Genomic DNA, 27,749 nt, shown 5'->3' with positions numbered 1-27,749 from the left:
GGATCACGTATTTTTAAATACTAGGAACAGGCATACCTAGTCCCAAATTTACCTAGTACAACCCATCTCCATTATCACTGCTTTTTAGCAGTACCGCCTGTATTGGTAAAATAATAGATGAAACACTTGTGTTTAGTAATAAAAGGTTCGCATAATAATGGATCCTTGCCAAAAATATGAATTTTTTTTCAGATTAAACTAACGCAATAATTCCCTAAGCGTGCCCTTATATAGAGTTCCGAGCGTACACTCGTTACCGTGATTCAGGAACTTAACAGCGCCATCTAGTGGGTTGGAGTTGGAACCGAAACTGTAAATAATGTTCCGAATAAACTGTAGATGGCGTTACATTCGTTGACTTATGATTGAGTGTTGCCATTGTTTGAAATTTTATACCTTTATTGAATGCATAGATAAGTAAAGATTACTCACTCCTAACAAGAAAATGTACCCAGTTTTGAGAATTGAAATAGTTGCGTAAAAATGTTTTGCCACCTCTCCGTGCTAAAATGTTCCTAAAATATTTGAAATAATTATTTATTTATTACGTAAATTACGTAATTATTACGCAAATTAGTTATTTATTCGTAAATTTTCAAAAAAAGATTTCAAGAAAGATTCAAAGAAAGATTCAAAAAAAGAACTTACTAAAATAAGCCATTTGTGGCTTCATTCAATTTCAAGGCGGCGAAGTATCTTTACTAATCTATGATTGAATGTGGTAGAATCTTTTGTAGTTCTACTCCGGAAACACCGGCATCACACCTGTTATGTCTTACTAGCTGACCCGGCAAACTTTGTACCGCCTCAAAATTTATTTACGAAATATATTTCATATAAAATATAGCCTATGTTACTCGTAGATAATGTAACTTTCGAATGGTGAAATAATTTTTAAAATCGGTCCAGTTTTTGAGTCTATTCATTACAACAAAACAAACAAACAAAGTTTTCCTCTTTATAATTATTATTAGTATAGATAACAGAAGTGCAGCGCTGCTGTTTTCTGGTCTGAAGGGTGTGGTAAGGGTATTTGTTAGACCTCAGGTAGAAATTAAATCTTATCAGGGATTGATTACAGATGTCCATGGGCAGCAGTATCAGGTGGATTGCATGCTCATTTTTTACTTCTACAATATAAAATATATAATTATTTAACTGAATATATATGATTGTTTCAAAAGTGGTAGAACTTGGTAAGGGAGACACTTATTGGATTTCTTTCCTCATGATACCATTTTTTTTTGTTGACGAGGGGGAAACCTTCAAAAGGTTCCGTTGGAGATCCCGGAGTTTTCCACCAAACGCTGAGGACAGCCACCGGGGGGGTTTTAGTGCGGTAAAAATCCCACATAACCCGGCGTCACTCCCATGGCGTCGGGTTATGTGGGATTTTCTTCGCAGGGACGCTTCTTCTTATACATCTCCATCAGCGGCAGTAGCCACTTACCATCAGCGATTCTGCTCGTTACCTACTGTTTTATAATATAGGAGTAGCAGACGAGCATGCAGTCCGCCTGATGGTAAGCTGCTGCCGCCCATGAACATAACTGTAATAAACCCCAGGTAGGAATAGATATTACTACCTGAATTCGGCAACAGATGCGACGCTACCTCGGAGGACTAAGCTGGAACGCTTCAGAAAACTATGTCTTCCTTACCACACCCTTCAAACCAGAACACAGCAGCGCTTAACACTGCTGCTAATAGACAAATAGGTGCAGATAAGACGTCTATACAAATATTAATTGAATATATATTTTTGTTGCAGAGAAAAGCTGACACACACAAACATACAATTCAACGATAATAATACGCTGACGTACACAGCCACACGTTATCCGATATATTTGCCGGATGAAAACACGATCGACTTAAACGCTACACTCATTATACCGAATACGGCGTTATTGGTAAGTTTTTATGTAACAAACACTCGCCGAATAACTCGTCGAACCATGACGAGTAAACGCGAATTAGTACAGACAACCTACACTGAGATGTCAGGTTTAGATACTCACGAACAATCTGCCAAGTAATTCGCCGAACAATTAAGTGTGTGTAAACGCAGCGGAGAAGCATCGTCGCAAGTGCCAAGTACACCCGATTCAGTTATTTACTTATTCTCGCGTCTTCGTGTCCTTACTCGGCGAGTAATGACGAACACGCGAGAACTAGTTCAAAAACCTTGTATACTATGTATATACGTATATAGAGTATACTATTCCACAGTGATTCTAAACATTTTTTTTATAATATAAGAATAGCAGTCGAGTATGCAGTCCACCTGATGGTAAGTGGTTACTGGCGCCCATGGACATCTGTAATCAACCCCGGATAGGATTAGATATTCCTACCTGAGGTCGGCCACAGATGCGCCGCTACCCCTGATGACTAAGCTGTTACGCCTCGGAAAAGTCTGTCTCTCTTACCACCCTTCGAACCGGAATACAGCAGCGCCTAACACTACTGTTATTAGATAGAAATAGGTGTGGCGGTGGTGCCGCCGGAGTCGAACCACAAAGGGTTCTACCACCTTCTATTTTGTGGACTATGGACGGTTGTCATTTATATTTTTTAATTACTATGCCTTTAAGTGCAACGATAACGAAGTTATTATAGGGGTGAAACACGCTGAAATCTTTTCTGTACAAAGCAGTACCCACTGCATGCATTCGAGGAATTTGGTTACGCACTCCATACTTCTTGTTTTTATTTTACCATATAGGAGCAGCAGACGAGCATGTCCACCTGATAAGTTGCTACTGCCGCCCATCGACGTCTGTAATCAACCCCAGATAGGATAAGAGGCCTGAGGTCGGCCACACATGCGCCGCTAGCTAGGAGTAAGCTGGAACGCCTCGGAAAAGTTTGTCTGCCTTACCACACCCTTCAAACCAGAACCCAGAAGTGCTTAACACTGCTGTTATTAGGTAGGAATAGGTGTGGCGGTGGAGTCGGAGTCGAACCACAAAGAGCTCTACCACATACACATATTTGTGGACATATTAGTACATTACAATACGAGGACGAAAAATTTTTTTCTGACAAGTGTGAGTTTGCAGGCCGAGCCGCAGGCGAGGACTGCAATCACACGAGTCAGAAAAACATTTTTCGTCCGCGTGTTGTATAAAATTTTATATTACGGGGTCGGAAATTGGGGTTTTGCGCACGCGAAGCGTGCGTAAAACGTCAATTTACGCACGCCGTGATATAAAATAAATTTGATTTATTTTCAGGGAATCCTGTCATTCCTTCACGACGCGAACTATTTCCTTCGAAGCGCAATACGCTTGCTGATTACAACGCATGCAACAGAACTGTTTCTGAATAAAACTGTCTACGAATATATGTGGGATTTCAGAGAGCCAGTATTGTCTACATCGAAAAATCTTTTGCCTGATATGGTTCCTATTACCAATATTGGCATGCTGGCAACGGTAAGGCTCAACATCTGGTATTAATGACGTCATTATATAAAGAACTACTTGACCCGGCAAACTTGTACCACCTCAAAATCTATTTATCAAATATATTTCATATAAAATATAGCCTATGTTACTCGTGGATAATGTAGCTTTCGAATGGTGAAAGAATTTTTAAAATCGGTCCAGTAGTTTTTGAGCCTATTCATTACAATCACACAAACAAACAAAGTTTTCCTCTTTATAATATAAGTTTAGATTACTCTTTTATGCCACAGACGTAACCAATAATAATGCTACACAAGGACATCTATAAACCTGAGAGAGGATTAGTCTTTTTTGACGTCCGCAACTGCTACCCATGAAGGTCTTTAATCAATCCCAGATAGAATTAGTCTTATCTAAGGTCATCCACATTGCTATTCCAGAGTACTAAGACAGATCAAATCAGAACACAGCAGCGCTACACGTGTGACAGTAGTGCCTCAGGAGTACGAATCACGAAGGGTCGAAGGGTACGAACCTTCAATTATTATCGGTTCTGTTTCAGATATATAACGACCATGTCGACAACATCACAGTCAAAATTGGACCTGAATGGGGCCATGAGAACTTCTTCAAAGTGGATAACTACAGAGGAAGGTCTCATTTCCCGGGCTACGATCAGGTTAGTATCTTACGAAGTGTCTTGACGAATAGGTGTAATTTTATTTATTAATAAGAAATCTGTAAGGATTCTTTAAAAAAACATAAAACATAATAAGACAAAGAAAGAAATATTAAGATAATTAAATATATCCCTCAAGAAGGGTGCAAAAAGAGCTCTCCTTCAAAGCCGGCGATGCATTGGCGACTCTTCTGGTGTTACAAATCCATAGGCGACGGTGACTGCTTTCCATCAGGTAGCCCGTCTGCCTTTATAGGTACAACTATAAAAAATATATGTTTGTGAATCCAAATGCCACTTTATTAGCTCTTGCGCTTATTACCAATATTAAAAAACACTTGCTTTTATTACAAGTTTTATTTAACTTCCTTTATTTTTATCACAATTAATTAAATTTACAAAATATAATCTATCTAACTATTTACAAACTATAAATCTATATACAATATATAAGAAAAATATAATTTAACAAAAAAAGGAATATTAAAGCTTAAGGAAATATAAAAAATTAAATATAAAACAATGAGTCCAAATCACTGCCTCCCGGTAGAGTCCCTACCCGCTAACTGCTGGCTGCGTTGCCGCGTTGTATGGCCAAACTTATTCTTTGGCCAAAGTACGCACCAGTACTCCTTACTTCCTTTGACAGTTCGTATGTATGTGGGGTCAGAATCTTGCTAATTAATTGACACACTTCCGATAAATTTGATATTTTGCATCATCATTAACCCATTATTGTCCCACTGCTGGGCACGGGTCTCCTCTCAGAATGAGAAGGATTAGGCCGTAGTCCACCGCGCTGGACAAGTGCGTATTGGTAGACTTCACATACCTATGAGATTATTTTTTATAAATCTCTCAGGTATACAAGTTTCCTCACGATGTTTTCCTTCAACGTTTTTAGCAAGTGATAATTAATTTTTAATAGATGATTCTAAAGCCAACATGGCGGATTCCCCAATAGGACGGACGCATTATTTTTATGCACCCTCATGACATGAGTATCAAATTAAAGGGTTTTCTAAACAGAATATGAAAATGACTTTATAAAACAAATTTTTGCTAATATATGATGGGACTTGATATAAAAATCTATTTTATTGCAGTCTTGCCCAGACTCGGTATTAGGTTCCAATGAGGGCGTGATGTATCATCAACATATGAAGAAAGATGATGTTTTGCTGTATCTGAGGAAGACCGTCTGCAAGATTGTACCTCTATACTACGACCGTAAGTAAACTTATTGCTCAATCATTTTTAAAGCTTATTTTTCAAAATACGGGATACACCTGATGGTAAGGGGCTACTGCCGCCCATGGACATGTGTAAGCAATTCCAGATAGGATTAGATATTCCTACCTGATGTCGGCCATAGATACGCCGCTACCCCTAAGAACTAAGCTGGAACACCTCGGAAAAGTATGTCTCCCTTACCACACTTCAAACCAGAACACACCAGCGCTTAACACTGTTGTTATGAGGTAGATATAGGTGAGGCGGTGGCGATGTCGATGTCGACTCGCAAAGGGTTCTACCACCTTAAAATCTTGGAAGAACAATTTATATTTATATGATGGTGGTGGTGAAGCACCACCGCCACACCTATTTCTTCCAAACAATTGCAGTGTTGAGCGCTGCTGTGTTCTGGTTGAAGAGTGTGGTAATGGAGACATACGTATACGAGGCGTCTCTTCTTAGTCCTTAGGGGTAGCGGCGCATCTATTACCCATTACAGGTAGGTATCTAATCTTATCTAAGATTGATTATAGATTTCTAAGGGCTGAATTAGACACTGAATTAGACACTACATGGTCATTTGCTATTTCTAAGTATTAAATATTATAAATAAAAAATGCGGTAGTGGACAATACGTGGTTTATTTCCCCGCGATTTCTTACATAAAATAATATATTTTACTAGCTGACCCGGCAAACGTTGTGTTGCCATATAAATTAAAAAAAATAAGGGTGAACTACCCTTATCACTAAGGAGCATGAAAAATAGATAGTAGTCGATACTCAGACCTTTTTTTTTTTGTTCACGAGGGGGAAACCTTCAAAAAGTACCCGGGGAGCGTGCCGTGGGAGCGACGCCGGGTTATGTGGGATTTATACCGCACTAAAACCCCCCCGGTGGCCGTCCTCAGCGCTGCGTAGAGGGCTCCGGGATCTCCAAAGGAACGCAACCGGAGTCCTCTTAGCGCGTTGCCCCGTCGGGGTCTGCCCAGATGAGCTTGACGCTCGCCACACCATCTGGTGCGAACGACGGTATGCGACCACACATACCGCCGCCCTTCCCGGGGTCGCTTACCGAGCGGTTCGAGCTCTCACTCTTACCGCCCGCAACCCCGGAAGCCCCCTTTTAGTCGCCTCTTACGACAGGCAGGGGATACCGTAGCCCTATTCTGGTCCCGAAACTACAGGGACAAGCCGATACTCAGACCTACTGAATATGCATATAAAATTTGGTTTCGGAGGAGTACGGTAACTAACATTGTGACACGAGAATTTTATATATAATTGTCTTAATAATACTACTTTATTTTCAGGAGAAACTGTAGCAGACGGTGTGTCTGTGTACAGATACAATTTATCTGAAAACTCGTTTGACAGGCTGTCAAATCAAACCGATTGTTACACGGGTCAACCTGCTTTGCCATCAGGGTTGAGTGATGCCAAGAGATGCTTCTTAGGTGAGTAGTTTATATAAGTAGGTATATATATATTGAAGTTGGTAGAACCCTTTGGTTGGACTCCGGCACCACCGCCACACCTATTTCTGTCTGCAGCGTTAAGCGCTGTTGGGCTCTGGTTTGAAGGGTGTGGTAAGGGAGACATACTTTTCTGAAGCGTTCCAGCTTAGTCCTCAGGGGTAGCGGCACATCTGTGCCCGATCTCAGGTAGGAATATCTAATCCTATCTGGGGTTGATTATAGATGTCCATGGGCGGCAGTAGCCACTTACCATCAGGTGGACTGCATGCTCGTCTACTACTCCTATATTATAAAAAAAATATCTAGTTATGTACATATTCTTATTTCAGGTATTCCTATGGCGATGTCATATCCCCATTTCTACACAGGGAGTCCACCAAAGGACACATACGTCACAGGACTCCAGCCTGATCGAGAAAAACATAATTCATATGTTTTAGTTGAACCAGTGAGTTAATTTTGAATTATTCAAAAAGTATGGCGAGTAACATTTACCACTTACTAAGCGTCTAATACACTTACAACTGTTATTAATAATCAATCTATCCAATGATTTGCATTCTAAAGATCACATTTGATAATGACTTCCTACTAGAAAGTGCTAACTTCAATCTTTACTAGACAACGTTTGGATAGATTGAGTAATAATAACAGGCGTTAATTGTAAACAAAACTATCGCGATTATTCTTCATTTTTTTCGTTTTATGGTTGCACTACATTTCGCAATTTGAGAAGCTACGAAATTTGCTATTGGCGTAAATAACGCCATCTATTGTCAAATTATTTCATCAATAATCAATAACAATTGACATTTGAACGTTATTTCTACTCGACAATAGATGGCATCACAGTACTATAGAAAAGATGTGTGTTATATACACCTTGTGAAGTGGTGGTAGTTGTATTGACATTCAAAAACTGCTCTGTAAAGAACCTATTTTGAATAAAAAGATTTATACAACAATTTTGTTTCAGACTACCGGAATACCCTTTAAAGCCATCGCAAGAATGCAAAGTAATTTATGGATTCACGACCTCTCAGGTTTTTATACACCGGCGTTTAACAAGTTTTCAAATCTTATACTACCAATTGGATGGATTGAATACGTAAGTATCTTTTAGAATCTATTAACTAAATAGGTTACTTTAAATGGTTTTTCATTAATTTTGAACGTCGAATCAACAATAGAAATAAATAAATACGGTCTTGGATAACCTAGTAAAAGGCGCGTAGTTCAATTATTAGTAGTTTGAAGGTAGTAGAACTCTTTGTGGTTCGACTCCGGCGGTACCACCGCCACACCTATTTCTACCTAATAACAGCAGTGATAGGCGCTGCTGTGTTCCGGTTTGAAGGGTGTGGTAAGGGAGACAGACTTTTCCGAGGCGTTCCAGCTTAGTCCTCAGGGGTAGCGGCGCATATGTCGCCGACCTCAGGTAGGAATACCTAATCCTATCTGGGGTTGATTATAGATGTCCATAGGCGGCAGTAGCCACTTACCATCAGGTGGACTGCATGCTCGTCTGCTACTTCCATATTATAAAAAAAAATGAAATTACTGCCATCTTTGAATGGCGATGGTAGTACAACGTATTATTTATGGCGGGAACAACTAAAAATATAAATTGACTTTTAATAATAAGTAGTTAAAGGAAAAAATATCCACTTATAATACAATGTATTTTTTTCTTTTCAGCATCAACATGGCCTGCCACCACATATTCGGAACACAATATACTTTATGGTTAAAATTCTCCCACCGTTATCCATTTTCGTGCTAACTTGCATGTTCCTAATAGGGTGTTACCTGATAGCGAAACAAATTTGCCTACATAAGCTACGCAGCAGGATATTACCAAAATTCTTCACTCTTAAAAGCAAAAACGTTGACACTCTAGTGAAAAATAAAATTATGACGTTCGAAAAGGAGAAATTTTTGAAAAGGTCCAGCTAACCCCCAAGGTTAAATAACTAGGTTTGACTGTGTTCCACTGACGCCCGTCAATTAATATTCATAAATTTTTACTCAGCTGTGGACATAGATAAGTATAGATATCTCACCGCCTTGTAATTGAAGGAAGCCATTAAATGGCTTAAACGGCTGACAATTCTGTCAGCCATTTAATGGCTGTCATGGTGTAATTTACGCAAAACAATGCAGAATTAGTTCAAAAACACGAAATCGAAGAAAAAATGCGAAGAAATATCGTTTCATTCGTAAATTATCTAAAAACTATATTTTTTAGTATTTTTAAACACGAAATAGATGATACTAACAATTTCCATTTTTTAAAACTGGTTACATTTTCTTGTTAGGAGTGAGTAATCTTTACTAATCTATGACTGTAGAGAGAATAATGTTTTTTCGAGCGTACGAAAATGTGTCTTATTTGGCATGCCCTACAGACCAAACTATAAGAAATGTCATTGAATTCTTATCAATTATAGGAGTGTCATATTATTTTTATTTTGACACTCAAAGTGTTTTTGTTTTTATAATCAATTTTGTCTACCACAATTAAAGTCCTGGGGGATACTACCATCTCTAAAAAAGATGTGATTGACGACTACGATTGACGACGTATATATATAATACTGTATATATATACGTCGCCACGGCATGCGTCGCCACGCCAGAAATCGGTTTTACGTGCGGCTATAGATGTTTCACATCAACAATATTATTTTAATCATACATTGAAATTTCGTACCATCATTCGATTAAATTTATAAATAATTAATTTCGATGCAATATTGAAATAAAGCTTTCCTGGACTATGATGGTTTTTAAAAGGTGGTGGTAGGCCCCTGAGTTTGCTATAAAGTACTGTAATTAAATACTACTACCTACTTTATTCCGTTTAAAGGGTCTGATGTCACACAATTATCGGAAATACGATTCGTTCAATACTTTCATCGTGTTATGTGGAGGACAGTCAATATTAATTAATTATTACATAGTTAGAAATAAATCTTGCCAATGTTGAGATTTAAGTAAATAAAAATGAAAAAGTAACCTGATATCTTTGCAATTCTGAAAATGTATATTCATATAAATTATTTTTTGAATATTTTAAAACATTCGATCGACATTCCAAATAGGTCACTTAGGGAACATGATCTGAAAGTTCCCGGGTTCAATTCCCAGAGAATGAGAACTCTAGGAGTTGACCTTAAATTTTCTATTACAGTATGTTTGTTAACTTAAGCGAGAATTGTGTCAAACACAAATAATTATAGAGAAATATAGTACAGAAACTAAGCCATTTTGAAACCCGTCAAAAAGCTTTTTTCCTGTGTAAGATATATTAAAATCAAATCTTAATTCAATGTTATTACTTTTTATTTTATTTAAAACCCTTTAAGACTGATTTCCTTTTAAAATCCACTTCGAATAATAGGCCAGTCTTAATATTTGGAATTTTACAAATAAATATAATATAGTGCCTTATTAAATTTGGTACTGTATCCTAATATTATAAATCCGTATGTGAGTTTGATTGTTTGTTTGTTAGCTACAATTTCCCGAAAAAAAGTACCGTTCCTTTCGGATAGATAAAAAGCTGTGACCGGGAACGAAACCGCGGGTAAACGCTAGTTAGAATATAGTAAGTAGTTGATGTCTTTGTGATATTAGGTACTATATAATAATAATATAAAGGTGTTTGTTACCATTGCTACATATTAATTTAGAATTAAATAGTTGTAAGGGTTAGCTAAATATAGCTGTGAATTATGTTTGTTCCTAATTTAAGTAATTTGTAAACATTTTGCTCATGGATAGCTTTAAGGTTATTTTGAAATAAATACAAATATATTATTTTAATGTTTTCTTTTTTACTAGGTTACTATACTCTTTGCTTTACCGTAAAACCTCTCCTATCAAAATGTACAAACGCATAAAAAATGTTTCCTGCATTAATTTATATTTTTAATGCAATAATATATAAAATAAAAAGAAGAATCTGACATTTGGTGGCATTGATGGCTGGGATTTGATGTCCGAGCGCAGCCAAACGCAACCCAAACGTTCACAAACGTAATTTGCGGTTGTGCCGAAAAGTTCGACTGATATTTGGCAGAAACCTAAACTTCAACTGAAACCTCTCTTGACCACAATTTGTATAACGGGAACTTCGGTCACTAAGTTAGATATGTAATGGATACCCATGATACGCGGTTTTAATTTCTTTTTTGCCGATATCGACCCATGGATTGTGATTTATGGTCATGGCGAAAATGGCGACATAATCACTCATGCATAACTAACCCACGTATTATAATAGTTCTGATAATAACATTTATCCCGCTAAATAAATAAGAAAAAGTACTTTTTAATTCATGACATTACCTTAATAGTAGTAAAAAATACTACCTGGCAACATTTCAACCGAAAAATGTCAACTTCAGCAAATCCCAACAACGAGGTTGTATTCAAACACTTCAATCGTTTTGTACTCTTTTACTAGAAAAAATAGAGAAAATCAGTTTCAAACCTCTCAACCTCTTTCAAGTTTCAGTATGTATAACTCAAAAATCGTAGTAAAATACAGAAAAATATTGATTTTTTTTTTCGAATATAAATATAAGATAATCAAATTATTTAATACTCTGCCTATAATATATAAATTTTAGTTACTGAACGCACCAATCATAAAAGCGGTGTGGGTTGATTATATTTTTTAAAACAAATGTAAACATTACACTATGGGTGTCATATAACGAATTCTTTAGCTTCAAAAGTGCTTACCCTCAGTAAAAATAATTGTAAAACAAAGATAAAGTTGTTCTGTGAAAATCATGTAATTCCGCTTAACAATGAATAAAAAAAATAATGATGGTTGGATCTTGTGCCCTTCGAAAAGTTTTCCCGGTAAATTTTATTATTTCAATGTCGTGAATGGTGAAGCTGCTTGGTGCCTTACCGACGCGGAGGTATGTTTTTAAATATTTTTAATATATAAAGCTTTAGGTACTATTTTTAATTTTCGTAAGTTTCTTGAAATTTTTTGGAAACTAATTCGTTGTATTTTTTTAGAGACTATAAGTTATCGTCGTCAACCCATTACTATCCCCCTGCTTGGTGCGTATCTCCTCTTAGAGAAAAACACAAGTGCGAATTGGTAGCCTTAAAATTCCTTTGACAACTTTTAAAGCTTTTGGCGTCTATATTGCCTGGGGTTCGAACTGGGATTCCCTGTTCACACACATAGACGAATATACAAACACTCAGATTCAGAAACAGAAATCTTAATTCATCATTCAGATTCGACTCCGGCGGCACCACTGCCACATCTATTTCTGCCTAATAACAGCAGTGTTAAGCGCTGCTGTGTTTTGGTTTGAAGGGTTATGGTAAGGGAGACATATTTTCCGAGGCGTTCCAGCTTATTCCTCAGGGCAAGCAGCGCATCTGTAGCCGACCTCTGGTAGGAATATTTAATCCTATCTGGGGTTGATTACAGATGTCCATGGGCAGCAGTAGCCATATACCATCTGGTGGACTGCATGCTCGTCTGCTACTTCTATATTATAAAAAAAAGATATCTGTCTGACCGGGGATTGAACCTGGCACCTTATGCATGTCAAACCATAATGGTAACAGCTCTGGCATGTCGGTCATCAATATAAATTTATTTATTTAACCATAATTTATCTTTGAAATGTTAATTGGGTACTTATTGTATAACTATTTTTATTTTCAGAAAAAAGCACTATCAAAAGAATCACCAATCAAAAGAGTCTCCGACAAAAGCCACTCATATCCGGAACCAAACACTCCACCAGTAGAAAGCCCAACATCCAACATTTGTTACAACTTCACCCAACCAAACATACCGCTAAGCTTCATGCCAACACCGCAAATATTTGGCCAACCTGTCTTCCCTAAATACGTCCCTAATGAGTACATGCCATATGTATTACCAATGCCGCAAATGTTTGTGCCAAATAAACCCGAAAAGAAGAAACGGGTGTTTGATCAAATAACACAAACTAGTGAGCCGGATAGGGACATGTTTGTCCAATGTTGTACGATGCCTTTGTCCAAACGTTTTAGCACATATCAAACTAAAGTTCCCAAAACTTCGAATGTACATACAACAGATTCTAATTGGTGGATTTTAGATAGTCAGAAAGTCAATTTTGGTGCAACTGAAAATCATTGTGATATAAAAAATCAAAATATTACTGAAACTTGCGCAAAAGATAGTATTTTTACAAAACCACATAATGAAAATAAAATTAAAAACACAAAAAGTTTAATTAAAGAACCTATTTTTAAACCACAAAAAACTGAAATAGTAAAAGAAAATACGGGTTTTAATAACAAATTGTTTAAACCAATTCAAAATGAACTTGAATTAAACATTAATATAAATTCGAGAAACATACAAAATAATCAAGATATTTTTAATGACTTTAAACAGCCTACACAAAGTGTGAATACTAAAGAAAATATTAAAACTACTGACATTAAAATAAACAGAGGATTGACTTTGAAAGAAAATACATCAGATAATTTTACTGAAGAAAATGTTGGTTCAAATAATTTGAATAGTAATGATCTAAGATTCTTCTTGGAAGCCAAGAGACGAAAGTCGGTACATGATCAAGGTATGACTATATTTAATTAAAATTACTAAGAAGTGGTAGAACACTGTGGTTGGACTCCGGTGGCACCACTGTCACACTTATTTCAGCCTAATAACAGCAGTACTAAGTACTGTTTTATTTTGGTTTGAAGAGTGTGATAATGGAGACATACTTTTCCGAGAGATTCCAGCTTAGTTCTCAGGGGTAGCGGCGCATCTATGGCCAACCTCAGGTAGGAATCTAATCCTACCTAGGGTTGGTTACAGATGTCCACGGAAGGCAGTAGCCACTTACCATCAGGTACTGCATGTTTGTCTGCTACTCCTATATTATAAAAAAACTGATTAGCTTCTAAATTTGCTCAGAACAGTTCTAAAACACAGGAGGTAGTACCCATTTATAATCAGGTTGACTGCATGCTTGATGTAGTTCAAGTGACCACTTATCATTTGAACTGCATTGAATATACAGTTTTCTATGTCTGTTAAATTTATTATTATTATTTGACGACCCGCGTGGCGGAGCGGTCTCCATACCGGTCTGACGCGCAAAGGGTCCCGGGTTCGCTCCCCGGCCAGACAGATTTTTAAATGATGAACTTAGATTTCTGATTCTGGGTCTGGGTGTTTGTGTGTGTTCATGGCATCCACGACACAGGGGATCCTAGTGTGGGGCTAAGTGTAAAATGTGAATTATGTTTTATGTCAATATTTCAGATAATACACCAAATATTAATAATGATACTAGTGTGAAGAAAGAAAAACATGTTACATTTGATCTGGGAACGCCGACAGATGAAATGGATATAACGGACAGTGAACTACACAGTATGGATGTCACTGAGGTAAGATTATCCTGTATATCATATAACAATAATAATAATGTTACATATATATCTTTAGAATAGGATTTAAACTGTGCCAGCTAGTCACACACAAAGATGAAAAAACATCTCTCTTATTACCCTATTTCCCATACAACCTGTCAGTAGGAACAAATAATTTTCCTCTCTTATTCTCTTTCTTCTGTTATTCCTTTCTATCTGCCCATATATTTGTTTTTATTAGAGTTTGAATGGTCAACTCAATCATGTATACTGATTAATAAGATAAGGAATTAACGTAATTGTAGCGGCCCTACTTCATATGTAGTTGTTTAAAATAAATGTATAGTAAAAACAAATGTAAAAATAAAAGCATAATAAAATAAATGTAAAAATTATAATATAATAAAAATAAATGTAAAAATGAAATAAGAGTAAAAATAAATGTAAAAAATTAATTGGAATAAAAATATTTACAACAAAAATAATTATGTAAAATAATAACTAAAACAATAAATTAAAAGAGCAATGTTAAAATATTAAGAATAAAAATTAAAATAAAAAATGTTTAAAAAATTTGTATGTAAAAGTTGGACAACCGATTCTAATTTTATATAGTGGCATTATCGCTTACGGTATGGCCGACCGGCGCCGAGCGCAGGCGATCCCTCCCGATCGGCCGCCTGCGCGCGCGCCGCGTCGGAACGACCAGTCGGTCCCGCATCGATATACGGCTACACCGCGCCACTTATTTTTCGCGCCGCTTTGCAAATTCTATTAGTGTATCGCTTAATTTTTGGACTTTATGCTTGTGTGTATGTGAACGCTGAACTTTCTATCTTTCTGCATCTTTCTCGCTCTGCTTCCCCTTCTGTATTTTTGTATGGTGTACTGTGGTGTAATAAAAATTGTGCATTCGTGAAACTGGACTTGAGTTATTTAAACACCTGCTCAACTGACCACCTTCACCACCACACCTACCACCCTACATAATAATTAAAATGAACACTATTAAAATAACACAGAATAAACTAAAAATAATTTATTATATATGCTAAACTTAATTAAAAAAATTAAATTAAATTAAATTAAAATTTATCTTCGTCCATTATTTTCTCTATTCCCTTTTTATTTCTTTTCCCCTTGTTTCTCTTCCTTATCATCTTTATTCCCTTTACTCTACCTATCAGTCCTTACCTTCCTATCTTATTCACCCTTTTACCTTTTCCTACCCATCTGTCCATATCTCTCTCTCCTATTTTCTCTCCCTAACTTCTCTTTTTTTTCTATGTATCTGTTTCTCCCGTTCTAATTTTCTTTCCTTCTTCTCCTTCCTAGATAGAAATTTATACTTACCTCTGTCTCTCTCTGCTTGCATATTATACTCTCTTTCACTCTCAAGAGAAATAGGGCTCTTGTTCCTATTTCTACTCTCAATCTATCTTTCATGTTCACTTACGTCTAATCCTTCAATGACCATTCCAGGCCAATTCACCCCAAGTGCTAAATATCTCGTATTTGAAGAGCCTGTCCGGGCCATATCTCAAGACGGACCCGTGGTACATTGTAATCGATATGGGGGTCCTGCTGGATGACTTCGAGTTTATTGATGATTTTGTGAAAAAAGGTATGTTTAATATTTTTATTATTAGTATATCTGCTTTTATTTCTTTTTTTTTAACACGTGGATATTATCTAAAAATAAGTTTCTGAAGCCAGTGAAGAATTTTCATGGATTATCGCCCAAACTCCTCTTACTCTTATAAGCTATTTTTTCAAAAAAAATTTTTTTTTATAATATGCAAGTAGCAAAGAAGCAGGGTTGACTGCATGTCAATCCAATAGTAAGTGGCCATTGCCCCCCATGGACATCAGTAATCAAGTCTGGATAAGATTAGATTTCTATCTGAGGTTGGCTAGAGATGCATTGCTACCCTCAGTGGTACTCAGGTTCTAAGTTAAATGTCTCTTAAAATATACCCTCTAAAATAGAACGCAGCAACATTTAAGTTATTAGGCAGAAATAGGTGTGGTGGTGGTTTCGCCGAACAAACCACAGAAGGTTCTACCACCTTTTCTGTGGCGTTCCAGCTTAGTCCTTATGGCTAGCGGCGTATCTGTGCCGACCTTTTTTTTTTTTTATATTATAGGAGTAGCAGACGAGCATGCAGTCCATCTGATGGTAAGTGGCTACTGCCGCCCATGGACATCTGTAATAAACCCCAGATAGGATTAGATATTCCTACCTGAGGTCGGCCACAGATGCGCCGCTACCCCTGAGGACTAAGCTGGAACGCCTCGGAAAAGTCTGTCTCCCTTACCACACCCTTCAAACCGGAACACAGCAGCGCCTAACACTGCTGTTATTAGGTAGAAATAGGTGTGGCGGTGGTGCCGCCGGAGTCGAACCACAAAGGTTTCTACCACCTTCATCGACCTTCATCAAAGGTTTCGACCTCAGGTGGGCATTACTAGCTTACCATCAAGTAGTCTGCTACTCCTATATTATAAAAATAGACATCGACTCCCATCTTCTTCGGGGACATTTAAGTTTATTTTTTTACACATTGTCATGTAATAAATACTTAAATAATTTAGGTATATCGCATCCACACATTCGTCGTCCATCTTGTTTGTCGGCTTTTGAATAACTTTGACCCCGCCGCCAGACATAAACAAATATTTGAACAAAGACTTTGCTCACACATTTGAACACTTATTTGTTTATTTTTTTAACCTGTCATTCAAGTCATGGTCTCCTTGCAACTGGACTTGCGCATGTGTAGCAGGCTCCGCACATATTTGATGTTTGAACGCTTTGACTTGCGCTCGAAAAACCGACACCAAATGGCAAAGTGCAAATATTTGAAGCAAGCTTTTAACAAATACTCAAATATCCCTGTGTTCAAACATGTGTTCAAATGTTTGTGCTATGTCTGTCTGCCTTAAGTGGACGTGTTGGCAATACATGTGTGGCTGGTGAAACAAACAAGTGTTGAAATGTGTGAGCAAATTCTTTAAAGTCTTTGTTCAAATGTTTGTTTCTGACTGGCGCCGGGGTTAGAGTATGAAAAACAAAATTACTTTTGATGTGAAACATCTATAGCCGCACGTAAAACCGATTTCTGGCGTGGCGACGCATGCCGTGGCGTCGCGTCGCCACGCTATACGATGGTATATATATAGTCTATATGCAGTAGTGTGTACGGTGTGGCGACGCGTCGCCATGCGCAATCGAATTCAATAAATAGTCATCGTTATCTGGAAAAAAATCGTAATATTTTATTTTATCATTATGACATATTTAGTTCCTATCACAATATGTTCTTTTCTGCATATTACTTTTACAAAATAATGTCGATGTTTCACATCTGCCAGGCGTCCCGTGACGGCTCACATTTTTTTAAATTATATAATAAAAAAATTATGTGTTACAGACATAACATGCAGGCTCCTAGTCCCTAACTCCGTGTGTGCGTACATAAGAACAATATCGGTCGGTGAGTACGCCGGTCGGAGTCGGGTGATGTTGGCCAGGAAGGCTATACGACGATTAACAGCACCGGGACAACATGTTGTTTGTGAGTTTCTGATGATGAAGTAGTTAAGGATGCAAATGTCAAACTGACAGCAGACCTGATGCTTGATACTGATATGTTACAAAAAACTTAGATCACACATTTTAATTGTATCGAAAGTCTAATCTAATACTAACTATTCTAACTATTATTAATTAATATTATATTAGCGAATGCGAAAGAAAGAAAGAAAAATTTATTCGGGTAATTGCAACACAAATGAAATACTATAATAGACAAGCGAAAGAAGGGAGAGACAAAAAAATAAAATAACACAAAAGAAAAAAATAAAAAATAAAACAACAAAAAAAGGACAATAAAACAAAAGTGAAGTTATTTGTTTGTTTTATACGCTTTTACGTCTTAACTATCAAATTGATTGTCATGGAATTTTGTACATAAATTGCGAGAGACATAAGGTAACTTTTATATCAAATAAAGTACTGTTCCCGAAGCATACGTAAAAATAACTATTGTCGACCCTAACAGCGAGCGAAGCCGCGTGTAAAAGCTAGTTCAAAACAAATGTACTAAAAAAGTGTTATCCTTACTTCCTTACTAATATTATAAATCCGAAAGTAACTCTGTCTGTCTGTCTGTCTGTCTGTCTGTCTGGTTGTCTCTTCTTCACGACTAAACCACTGAACCGATTTTAATGGAATTTTGTACAAAGATAGTCTGAGACCCGAGAAAGGACATAGGATAGTTTTTATCCCGGATATCCCACGGGAACTAGGGATGGCGATCTAAGATTGATTAATCGGAGAATCGATCTTTTGGACCCAAAACATCGATTATTTTAATCGATATTAGTAAGGACTGAATCGTAAACTATGCATTTGATCAAGTGATGATCTTTAGCAAAGTTGAAGATACGAATTTTCAGTTTTATGTATGTTAGTATGTTATATTATTTTCTTTTATACGCGGGCGAAGCCGCGGGCAAAAACTAGTTTAATCATAAAAATAACTAAGTATTTTTAATTTTAACCCTTTCCAGTGCAACCACCTGTTATGGAAAAAGTATCCACTTCAGCCATAGACGGTATAGTAGAATGTTGTGTTCAAGTCGGACAAGAACATCATGTAGTAAGTACTATTTTATATTTCACTAGCTGACCCGGCGAACGTTGTGTTGCCATATAAATAAAAAAATGTTAAGGGTGAACAACCCTTATCACTCAGGGGTATGAAAAATAGATAGTAGCCGATTCTCAGACCTACTGAATATGCATATAAAATTTTGTGAATACGGTAAAGCCGTTTCGGAGGAGTACGGTAACTAACATTGTGACACGAGAATTTTATATATAAGATTCTCTACGTTTGGTGAATCGTCGCAATTCGTCGAGAGATGGCGCCACATGTTTCTGAATCACGGTATCGAAGTTTTCTTAACATGTATTTTGCAAGTTTCCGAGCTCCAACTGTGGCATGGCCGCTGTCCGGGATGATCACCTAACACAGGAAGATATCCTGCCGCGAAAATCTATTAATTTAAAACAATTTGTCCCGACTGACTAATTTATCATCGCCGAGCCTAAATTACTGAAGATAGAAGCGTTTGAGACAGAAATAGGAGTGGCGGTGGTGCCTCCGGAGTTGAATCATAGAAGATTGTACCACCTCTAAATACCTTCTACTACCATTAAGTAGTAGGGTTTCAATAGAAAATCATACCTAAGAAATATAATTTGCCCCAAAACTTGCAATGTTTACCAGCCTACCTCATGGTGTCGATTTTAGTTGTCGTTCTTATAACAAATTACTTTAAATAAATTTTTAAATTGCACAAATTATAATTTTATTTTTTTTATTTCGAATTTTCGAATTATGACTTCTACTAATTCTGATTCATGACTCTGATGTAATCTTAATGTTTTTTTTTTCAAATCAACAGGTCTTAATAACAACAGACACAGAACTATACAACAAGGCTGTGACGTCAGACATACACACATACAAACTCGATGACGTCAAAAACAGTGTCACAGACGAACCCGAAGTAACGTTCGATATAAAAAAGATAAACTTTAAAATTAATAATGATAATGTTTTTATACAAAATAAAAATAAAATCAACAATGATAATGTTTTTACACAAAATAAAAATTTGGAAAATCAAAAAATTAAAGTCAATAATGATAATATTTTTGCAAAAACCACAAATTTTGAAAATCATAACGATTCTCATGTTTTCAAAGTGCCAATGGTTAAAAATAATGGAAATTCTCAAAAAAGTGTAATTAATGCAAGTACGTCGCCTATAATTTTCGATAAAATAATCGATATTACTCGCACGAAACGATATTTAAACGATATGAAAGTTAATCAAAGAATTCTCGAAGATGATTCAAAAATAGAGTCTAGTATTGAAGAAATTAGGAATTTGTCCATAGAAGGCATCTCTGAAAAAAGAAAAGAAAATTCTATGGAAGTCCATAGATTTGGAGATTTGAATTTTAGGAAATCCATTATAAATACTAATTTTGAAAAACAAAATAATGTCTATGATAACAGATTACAAAATTCAGAACCGAAACAGATACAAAAAGTGATTATGAAACCGCTAAACGATTCGAAAAGCGACATAGACAAAGTGACTTCTACTTCCGAATTTAAAACTAAGTGTCCACAGAGTATAAAAGTTTTGAAGGCACCGACTAAAAATGAGAATAGACAAATAAACGCGTATACTGTGGATGATATGTTAAAAAAGTTTCATGTTAAAGATTCCTTTATATGTGGACGGATTGTTTGTCGCATGGACGAATGGGTTTGCTGTTTCGTGCAAATTATGGAGGATTTTTTGACTTATGTTTTGATGGTAAGACTATTTTTGTATTAGAAGTATCTAACGAGTATGCAGTCCACCTGATAAGCTACTGCCACCCATGGACATCTGTAATCAAACCCAGATAGGATTAGATTTCTGCCTGAGGTCGGCCACCGCGCCGCTACCCCTGAGGACTAAGCTGGAACGCCTCGGAAAAGTCTGTCTCCCTTACCACACCCTTCAAAGCGGAACACAGCAGCGCCTAACACTGCTGTTATTAGGTAGAAATAGGTGTGGCGGTGGCGCCGCCGGAGTCGAACCACAAAGGGTTCTTTCCTTTAGTTTGTCATTTATAATTATTTCCCAGAATCTGATATTTATAAGCGACACTACCCGATGATGGAATAATACAGGATGTGTTTTTTTTCCAAAATGAACTCGGTCGATTCGCGGCTAGGGAAAAAGATTTAATAAAATAATGATGCAGTTTTAGTTTTTACCAAAATCGATCTCGTAACTCCTTTCAACATTTTTCGCTAATCATCATAGATTTGTTTTTGGCCCTGAAGGCCATTTGAAAAATACACCCTGTATACAAGAAAGTGGGTTGGTGATGGTAAAGAAAACCTTGTAAATAAAGATTTTAATTACTTAAAAATAATCTAATTTCAGAATAATTCAAACAATATTCAGAATAATCTTAGACCGCCGTGGACATTACAAGAAGCTGTGCATTGCATCAAAGATTTATATTCTACTGATACCGCTATTAAAACCGTTACGGAGAGAATGACTGATATTATTTTAAATTTAAGTGATAAGAATGGTGAGTTGTTTATTCAAATTTAAATGTAATTTACTCAAAATGGATTTACATAGAAATCTATGGCAGTGATAGCCTAGTGGTTAAGAAACTCGGCCTCTCGATCGACGGGTCCGAGGTTACAACCCAGGCACGCTCCTCTGATTTTTCAAAATTATGTGCGTATTAGAAATTAATTATCACTTGCGCAAACGGTGAAGGAAAATATCGTGAAACCTGCATACCTGAGAGATTTATAAAAACAAATCTCAAAGGTATGTGAAGTCTATCAATACGCACGTGTCCAGCGCGGTGGACTATGGCCTAATCCTTCTCATTCTGAGAGGAGACCCGTGCCCAGCAGTGGACAGTAATGGGTTGATGTGCGTAGTAGAAATTAATTAACACTCGCTTTGGTAAAGGTTGTGGCTAACATGCCACAAGGCCATTATTAATAATCAATCCATCCAATGTCTATCAAAGATCCAAATTTGAGAATTTCTTCATACTAGACAGTGTTAAATTTCTATCTTTAACATTTTATAACGGTAACGACCAATATTCAATTATCTATCTATTCATTGTTCCATCAACTTTCATTCATTTTTTTATTTAATATAGATTTTTGTTTCAGGTAACCTGAAAAAAACAATAAAATCAGCTGATTTCATGAAGTTGTTTGGCTGTGGGGTACTCTTAGTGGAATCTCTTAAGGTATCTATTATAATATAGGAGTAGCAGACGAGCATGCAGTCCACCTGATGCTACTGCTGACCACGAACATCTGTAATCAAGCTCATATAAGATTAGATTCTTATCTGAGGTCGGCCATAAATGCGCCGCAACCCCTGAGGACTAAGCTGGAACGCCTCAAAAAATTATGACATATTGACAAATCACTTGGTGCAACACAGCAGTGGCAGATTAAGTTTGCAGGTAGTAGAACCTTCGGTGGTTCGACTCCGGCGGCACCACCGCCACACCTATTTCTGTCTAATAACAGCAGTGTTAGGCGCTGCTGTGTTCCGGTTTTTAAGTATGGTAAGGGAGACATACATACATATCTGAGGTATTCCAACTTAGTCTTCAGGGTTACCCGCGCATTTGTGACCGGCCTCAGGTAGGATAATAATCTTATCTGGGATTGATCACCAAAGTCCATGGACGGCAGTAACTTACCATCAGGTGGACTGCATGCTCGTCTGCTGCTCCTATATTATAAAAAAAATGCCTCTCTCATGCTGTTATAGTAGAATTAGACTCTAACATCATTCCATATATTTATTTACAGCCCATCCTACCCAACAGCGAGTATTTACAGGATTGTGATAAGTCAATGAAACTACTACAGCAAAGCATACAGGATCCTTCAACCGATGTGGAGCTGCCGGTGATCAACACACCGCTACGTAGGAGCGAGAGCGACGATCCCGCCGCGTACAGGAATATATGTGAGTTGTAACATTACCCTCCGCCTTCAGACATTACCCTCCGCATTGTGGAGTTACTACAGCGCAGCAAAAAGCAATGATAGCCTAATGGTTAATAAATTCGGCCTCTTGATCAAGCGGTCCGAGGTTCAAATCCCAGGCACCGCTGATTTTTTAAAGTTATGTGCGTATTAGAAATTAATTATCACTTGCTAAACGGTGAAGGAAAACATCGTGAGGAAACCTGAACACCTGAGAGATTTATAAAAACGAACACAGGTATGTGAACTACCAATACGCACTTGTCCAGCGCGGTGGACTATGGTCTAATCCTTCTCATTCTGAGAGGAGACCCGTGCCCAGCAGTGGACAGTAATAGGTTGGTGATGATGATGATGATGATTGTGAAGTTACTACAGCACAGCATACAGGACCGATGTGGAGCTGCCGGTGATCAACACGCCGCGTACAGGAATATATGTGAGTTTGTAACATTACCCTCCGCATTGTGAAGTTACCACAGCACAGCATACAGGACCGATGTGGAGCTGCCGGTGATCAACACGCCGCGTACAGGAATATATGTGAGTTTGTAACATTACCCTCCGCATTGTGAAGTTACCACAGCACAGCATACAGGACCGATGTGGAGCTGCCGGTGATCAACACGCCGCGTACAGGAATATATGTGAGTTTGTAACATTACCCTCCGCATTGTGAAGTTACCACAGCACAGCATACAGGACCGATGTGGAGCTGCCGGTGATCAACACGCCGCGTACAGGAATATATGTGAGTTTGTAACATTACCCTCCGCATTGTGAAGTTACCACAGCACAGCATACAGGACCGATGTGGAGCTGCCGGTGATCAACACACCGCGTACAGGAATATATGTGAGTGTAACATTACCCTCCGCATTGTGATGTTACTACAGCACAGCATACAGGACCGATGTGGAGCTGCCGGTGATCAACACACCGCCTACAGGAATATATGTGAGTTTGTAACATTACCCTCCGCATTGTGAAGTTACTACAGCACAGCATACAGGACCGATGTGGAGCTGCCGGTGATCAACACACCGCGAACAGGAATATATGTGAGTTTGCAACATTACCCTCCGCAGTCCGCGACAATCTGTTAGTCCGCTCTGAAGTTGTTGCGAGCAGGTGTAGACATACAATTTGCTATTCATTTTTATGTTCAGAGCGGACTGGCAGTTTTACGTGGACTTTAATACTGTAAAGTTACTACAGCAGAGCATACAAGATTATACATATTACATACTGTCTACATCAAACATTACCCTCCGCAGTCGGGTAATACATATTATAACTGAAAACAAGTCTGAATATTTCTAAAATATAAAAAGTATTCACAAATGGTATAATTTATCAATAACCAGCATAGATAAGTATAGATATCCGCCTTGTCTTTGAAGGAAGCCATTAAATGGCTTAAATGGCTGACAAAGCCGTTTAATGGCTGTCAAAAACACGAAATCGAAGAAAAGTGCGAAGAAATATCGTTTCATTCGTAAATGATCTAAAAACTACATTTTTTTTTATATTTTGCAAACACGAAAATAGATGATGAAATGATCAAAACTGGTTGCATTATCTTGTTAGTGAGTAATCAGTGTGAAGTGATTGGCAATAATGAACAACAGTGATCGTCAACAACCCATGACTGTCCCACTGCTGGGCACGGGTCTCCTCTCAGACTGAGAAGGATTAGGCCATAGTCCACCGCGCTGGACAAGTGCGTATTGGTAGACTTCACATACCTTTTACAACTTTATTTAAAAAAAAAACTCAGGTATGCAGGTTTCCTCACGATGTTTTCCTTCACCGTTTAAGCGAGTGATAATCAATTTCTAAAACGCACATAACGTTGAAAAAATATTCGAACCCCGGACCATTCAATTGAGCTTGCAACTACCAGGCTATCTATACTAATATTATAAAGAGGAAAACTTTGTTTGTTTGATTGTAATGAATAGGCTCAAAAACTACTGGACCGATTTTAAAAATTCTTGCACCATTCGAAAGCTACATTATCCACGAGTAACATAGGCTATATTTTATATGAAATATATTTGATAAATAGATTTTGAGGCGGTACAAAGTTTGCCGGGTCAGCTAGTCATAAATATAGTATATTTCATTGTATATTTCTTTTATCAGGTCCGAAGAAACCATCAGAAATAATAAGTTACTTGAAAAAACATTTTTCGGCGTGGAGTGAATATAATGAAGAAGATGTTTCTCCAGAAAGCTTGAATATACAGGTATCTATATTAAATCTAAATTCAAATGAAATTATTTGTCATACAATTATATTAATAATTTTGATTTGAAGGTGGTAGAACCCTGTGGTACGATTCCGGCGGCACTACCGCCACACCTATTTCTGTTATAACAGCAGTGTTAAGCGCTGCTGTGTTCCGGTTTGAAGGGTGTGGTAAGGGAGACATACTTTTCGCGGCGTTCCAGCTTAGTCCTTAGGTAGCGGCGCATCTGTGGCTGACCTTAGGTAGGAATTTAATCTTATCTGGGGTTGATTACAGATGTCCATATGGCAGTGACTTACCATTAGGTGGACTGCATGCTCTATTTTTTTGTATAAAATATAAAAGCATGTATTATATTTCATGATAAGTGACTATTACAGTCCATGGTTATCTGTAATCAACCCCAGATAAGATTAGATTCCTACTTGAGGTCGGCCACAGATGCCCCGCTACCCCTGAGGACTAAGCTGGAAAGCCTCGGAGAAGTATGTCTCCCTTACCACACAAATTTAAATTTAGATTTAATATTTTATGACAATAACTATTTTTATTATTATTTTACAGGATGAAAAAAGCCGACATCAAAACCCTACAATTATTCGCACTTTTGGCAAAGATTTAAACACCATCATAATCGATAAAGCCAAACAGATCACCTTCGGGAATGCGGTCTCAAAAAAACTAATCAAACTAAAAGAAAATTTTGATGAAAATGAGAAAATAGTGGAAGAAAATGATCAAGCAGACATAAATATTACACATAATAATGATTACTTCAAAAGTGGGTTAAATCCTTTAATTAACGGCGAAAAAAAGACAGAAATAATACGAAATTTTAACACAATATTAGATTTTGAAGAAAATATCAAAAATAAAGTTTCGCTCGATATGGAAAGATTAGACTATTCTGAAAATGACTACCTTTCAACGAAATCCACAGATAATTTCTATATGGGAGACGCGAAAACGGATGAATACAATCAATTCGCACAATTTAATGATAATTTCGCGGATGATGTCATTAATGATGATGCTCTCTTTGATTATGCACCGATTAATGATGAAAAGGCACATAATAATGATGATTGTAACGATGATAGTGGCATTGAAAACGAAAGTCTACGCACCTGTTCATTTATTAAATCATTTTTGTCAGAATTGAGTGAATCTTTCAAAATTATATACAGTTTTGTGTGAGTATGATTTTATAAGTAGCAGACGAGCATGCAGTCCATCCTTAGTATGCGTATTTACGTTTTTTTATAAAAATGACTGTTTTTGTATTTGTTTCGTTTCTTTTGTATAACTTTCTATGACTGTATAATTTAATTTTGTTCTAGTTTAAGTAGTATGTTTATAGTTTCTAATATTTTAATGTATAATTATGCATAATAATTGATTTATTTCGAAGGTGGTAGAACCCTTCATGGTTCGACTCCGGCGGCACCACCGCCACACACATATATCAGCCTCATAACAGCAGTGTTAGCGCTGCTGTGTTCTGGTTTGAAGGGTGTGGTAAGGGAGACATACTTTTGCGAGGCGTTCCAGCTTAGTCCTCAGGGGTAGCGGCATATCTGTGACCGACCTCAGGTAGGAATATCTAGTCCTATCTGGGGTTGATTACAGATGTCCATAAGCAACAGTAGCCACTTACCATCAGGCCTCGTCTACTACTCCTATAGATATGAAAAATACTTAGATACTTTAGCAATAATTTTGTTTAATTTTTATAATTTATTTTTAAGCAATCTATCCGATTTTTACCTATGAATAATCAAAAAATGTATCCAGTATTCATTTTCAAACATCTATCTTTGGTAGACAAAACATTGGATAGATAGATTATTGATACCCAGTGTTAATAAATAAACAAATTTTATATTCCAGAGATGAAAGTATACAAGAATTCCGTTGCGATGAAATGCAATACGAAACGAAGAGAAAACTATACAATAGAGCGAATGAAACCCACTTACACGTGTCAGATATTATTGGGAAATTGAAACGGTAAGTTCCAATCGTGAACTAAGGTCACCTGATATAAGGGCAGCAGTGATAGCCTAGTGGTTAAGAAACTTGGTCTCCTTATCGAGGGTTCCGAGGTTCAAATCCTAGGCACCTCTGATTTTTCAAAGTTATGTGCGTATTAAAAATTAATTATCACTTGCTAAGCAGTGAAGGAAAGCATCGTGAGGTAACCTGAGAAATCTTAAAAAAATAGTTTTCTAAGGTATGTGAAGTCTACCAATACCACTTGTCCAGCGCGGTGGACTATGGCCTAATCCTTCCCATTCTGAGAGGAGACCCGTGCCCATCAGTGGGTGGTTTCTCGAAGTAATTCAGGCTATCTTCGATTCCCTTTAACTTTGTTGTAGATAGAACTAGAAGTCTGAATTGTCAGGAACCAAGCAGGCATTGCATAAACACGGTATATACCAAATTTCATTCAATTTGTACTAATAATTTAAGAATTACAGCTAGTCAAAGGTTTTTAATTTTGTCACTCACTTATTGTCTGACCGACCATCAAAAGTCTAGGGTACTAGCAGTCATGGAAGTTTCGATTACTTATTGACAAAGGCGACAATGGATTTGATATAATGATAATTTAATGATAAATACATAGATAAGTAAAGATAC

General features: G+C 37.1%; 2 protein-coding genes across 3 annotated transcripts in view; one reads left to right on the top strand and one right to left on the bottom strand.

Moving 5' to 3' along the window:
- The window catches only part of LOC140757039 (HMG domain-containing protein 4), a 225,810-nt gene that overhangs the window by 89,967 nt on the left and 108,094 nt on the right, over nt 1-27,749 (bottom strand). The gene's annotated exons all lie outside the window — the stretch shown is intronic.
- LOC140756831 (uncharacterized) overlaps nt 1-27,749 on the top strand; it is a 61,902-nt gene that overhangs the window by 33,764 nt on the left and 389 nt on the right. Inside the window, exons 4-22 of the mRNA XM_073092362.1 lie at nt 1,772-1,913; nt 3,240-3,440; nt 3,976-4,092; nt 5,199-5,322; nt 6,641-6,784; nt 7,135-7,253; nt 7,782-7,913; nt 8,504-8,758; nt 12,513-13,422; nt 14,118-14,245; nt 15,710-15,851; nt 17,662-17,805; nt 18,803-18,916; nt 19,525-19,553; nt 22,008-22,094; nt 22,672-22,831; nt 25,000-25,103; nt 25,671-26,299; nt 26,997-27,116. Of these exons, the coding sequence (XP_072948463.1) occupies nt 1,772-1,913; nt 3,240-3,440; nt 3,976-4,092; nt 5,199-5,322; nt 6,641-6,784; nt 7,135-7,253; nt 7,782-7,913; nt 8,504-8,758; nt 12,513-13,422; nt 14,118-14,245; nt 15,710-15,851; nt 17,662-17,805; nt 18,803-18,916; nt 19,525-19,553; nt 22,008-22,094; nt 22,672-22,831; nt 25,000-25,103; nt 25,671-26,299; nt 26,997-27,116 (3,801 nt within the window). The remainder of the gene's footprint in view (nt 1-1,771; nt 1,914-3,239; nt 3,441-3,975; nt 4,093-5,198; nt 5,323-6,640; nt 6,785-7,134; nt 7,254-7,781; nt 7,914-8,503; nt 8,759-12,512; nt 13,423-14,117; nt 14,246-15,709; nt 15,852-17,661; nt 17,806-18,802; nt 18,917-19,524; nt 19,554-22,007; nt 22,095-22,671; nt 22,832-24,999; nt 25,104-25,670; nt 26,300-26,996; nt 27,117-27,749) is intronic.

Source organism: Epargyreus clarus, unplaced genomic scaffold (genome assembly GCF_041222505.1).
Source record: "Epargyreus clarus isolate Ecla_fem2 unplaced genomic scaffold, WU_Ecla_fem_2.2 ptg000036l, whole genome shotgun sequence".
NCBI lineage: Eukaryota > Metazoa > Arthropoda > Insecta > Lepidoptera > Hesperiidae > Epargyreus > Epargyreus clarus.
Note: the sequence above shows the minus strand (reverse complement) of the source record. Positions and strands in the feature narration are given on the sequence as shown.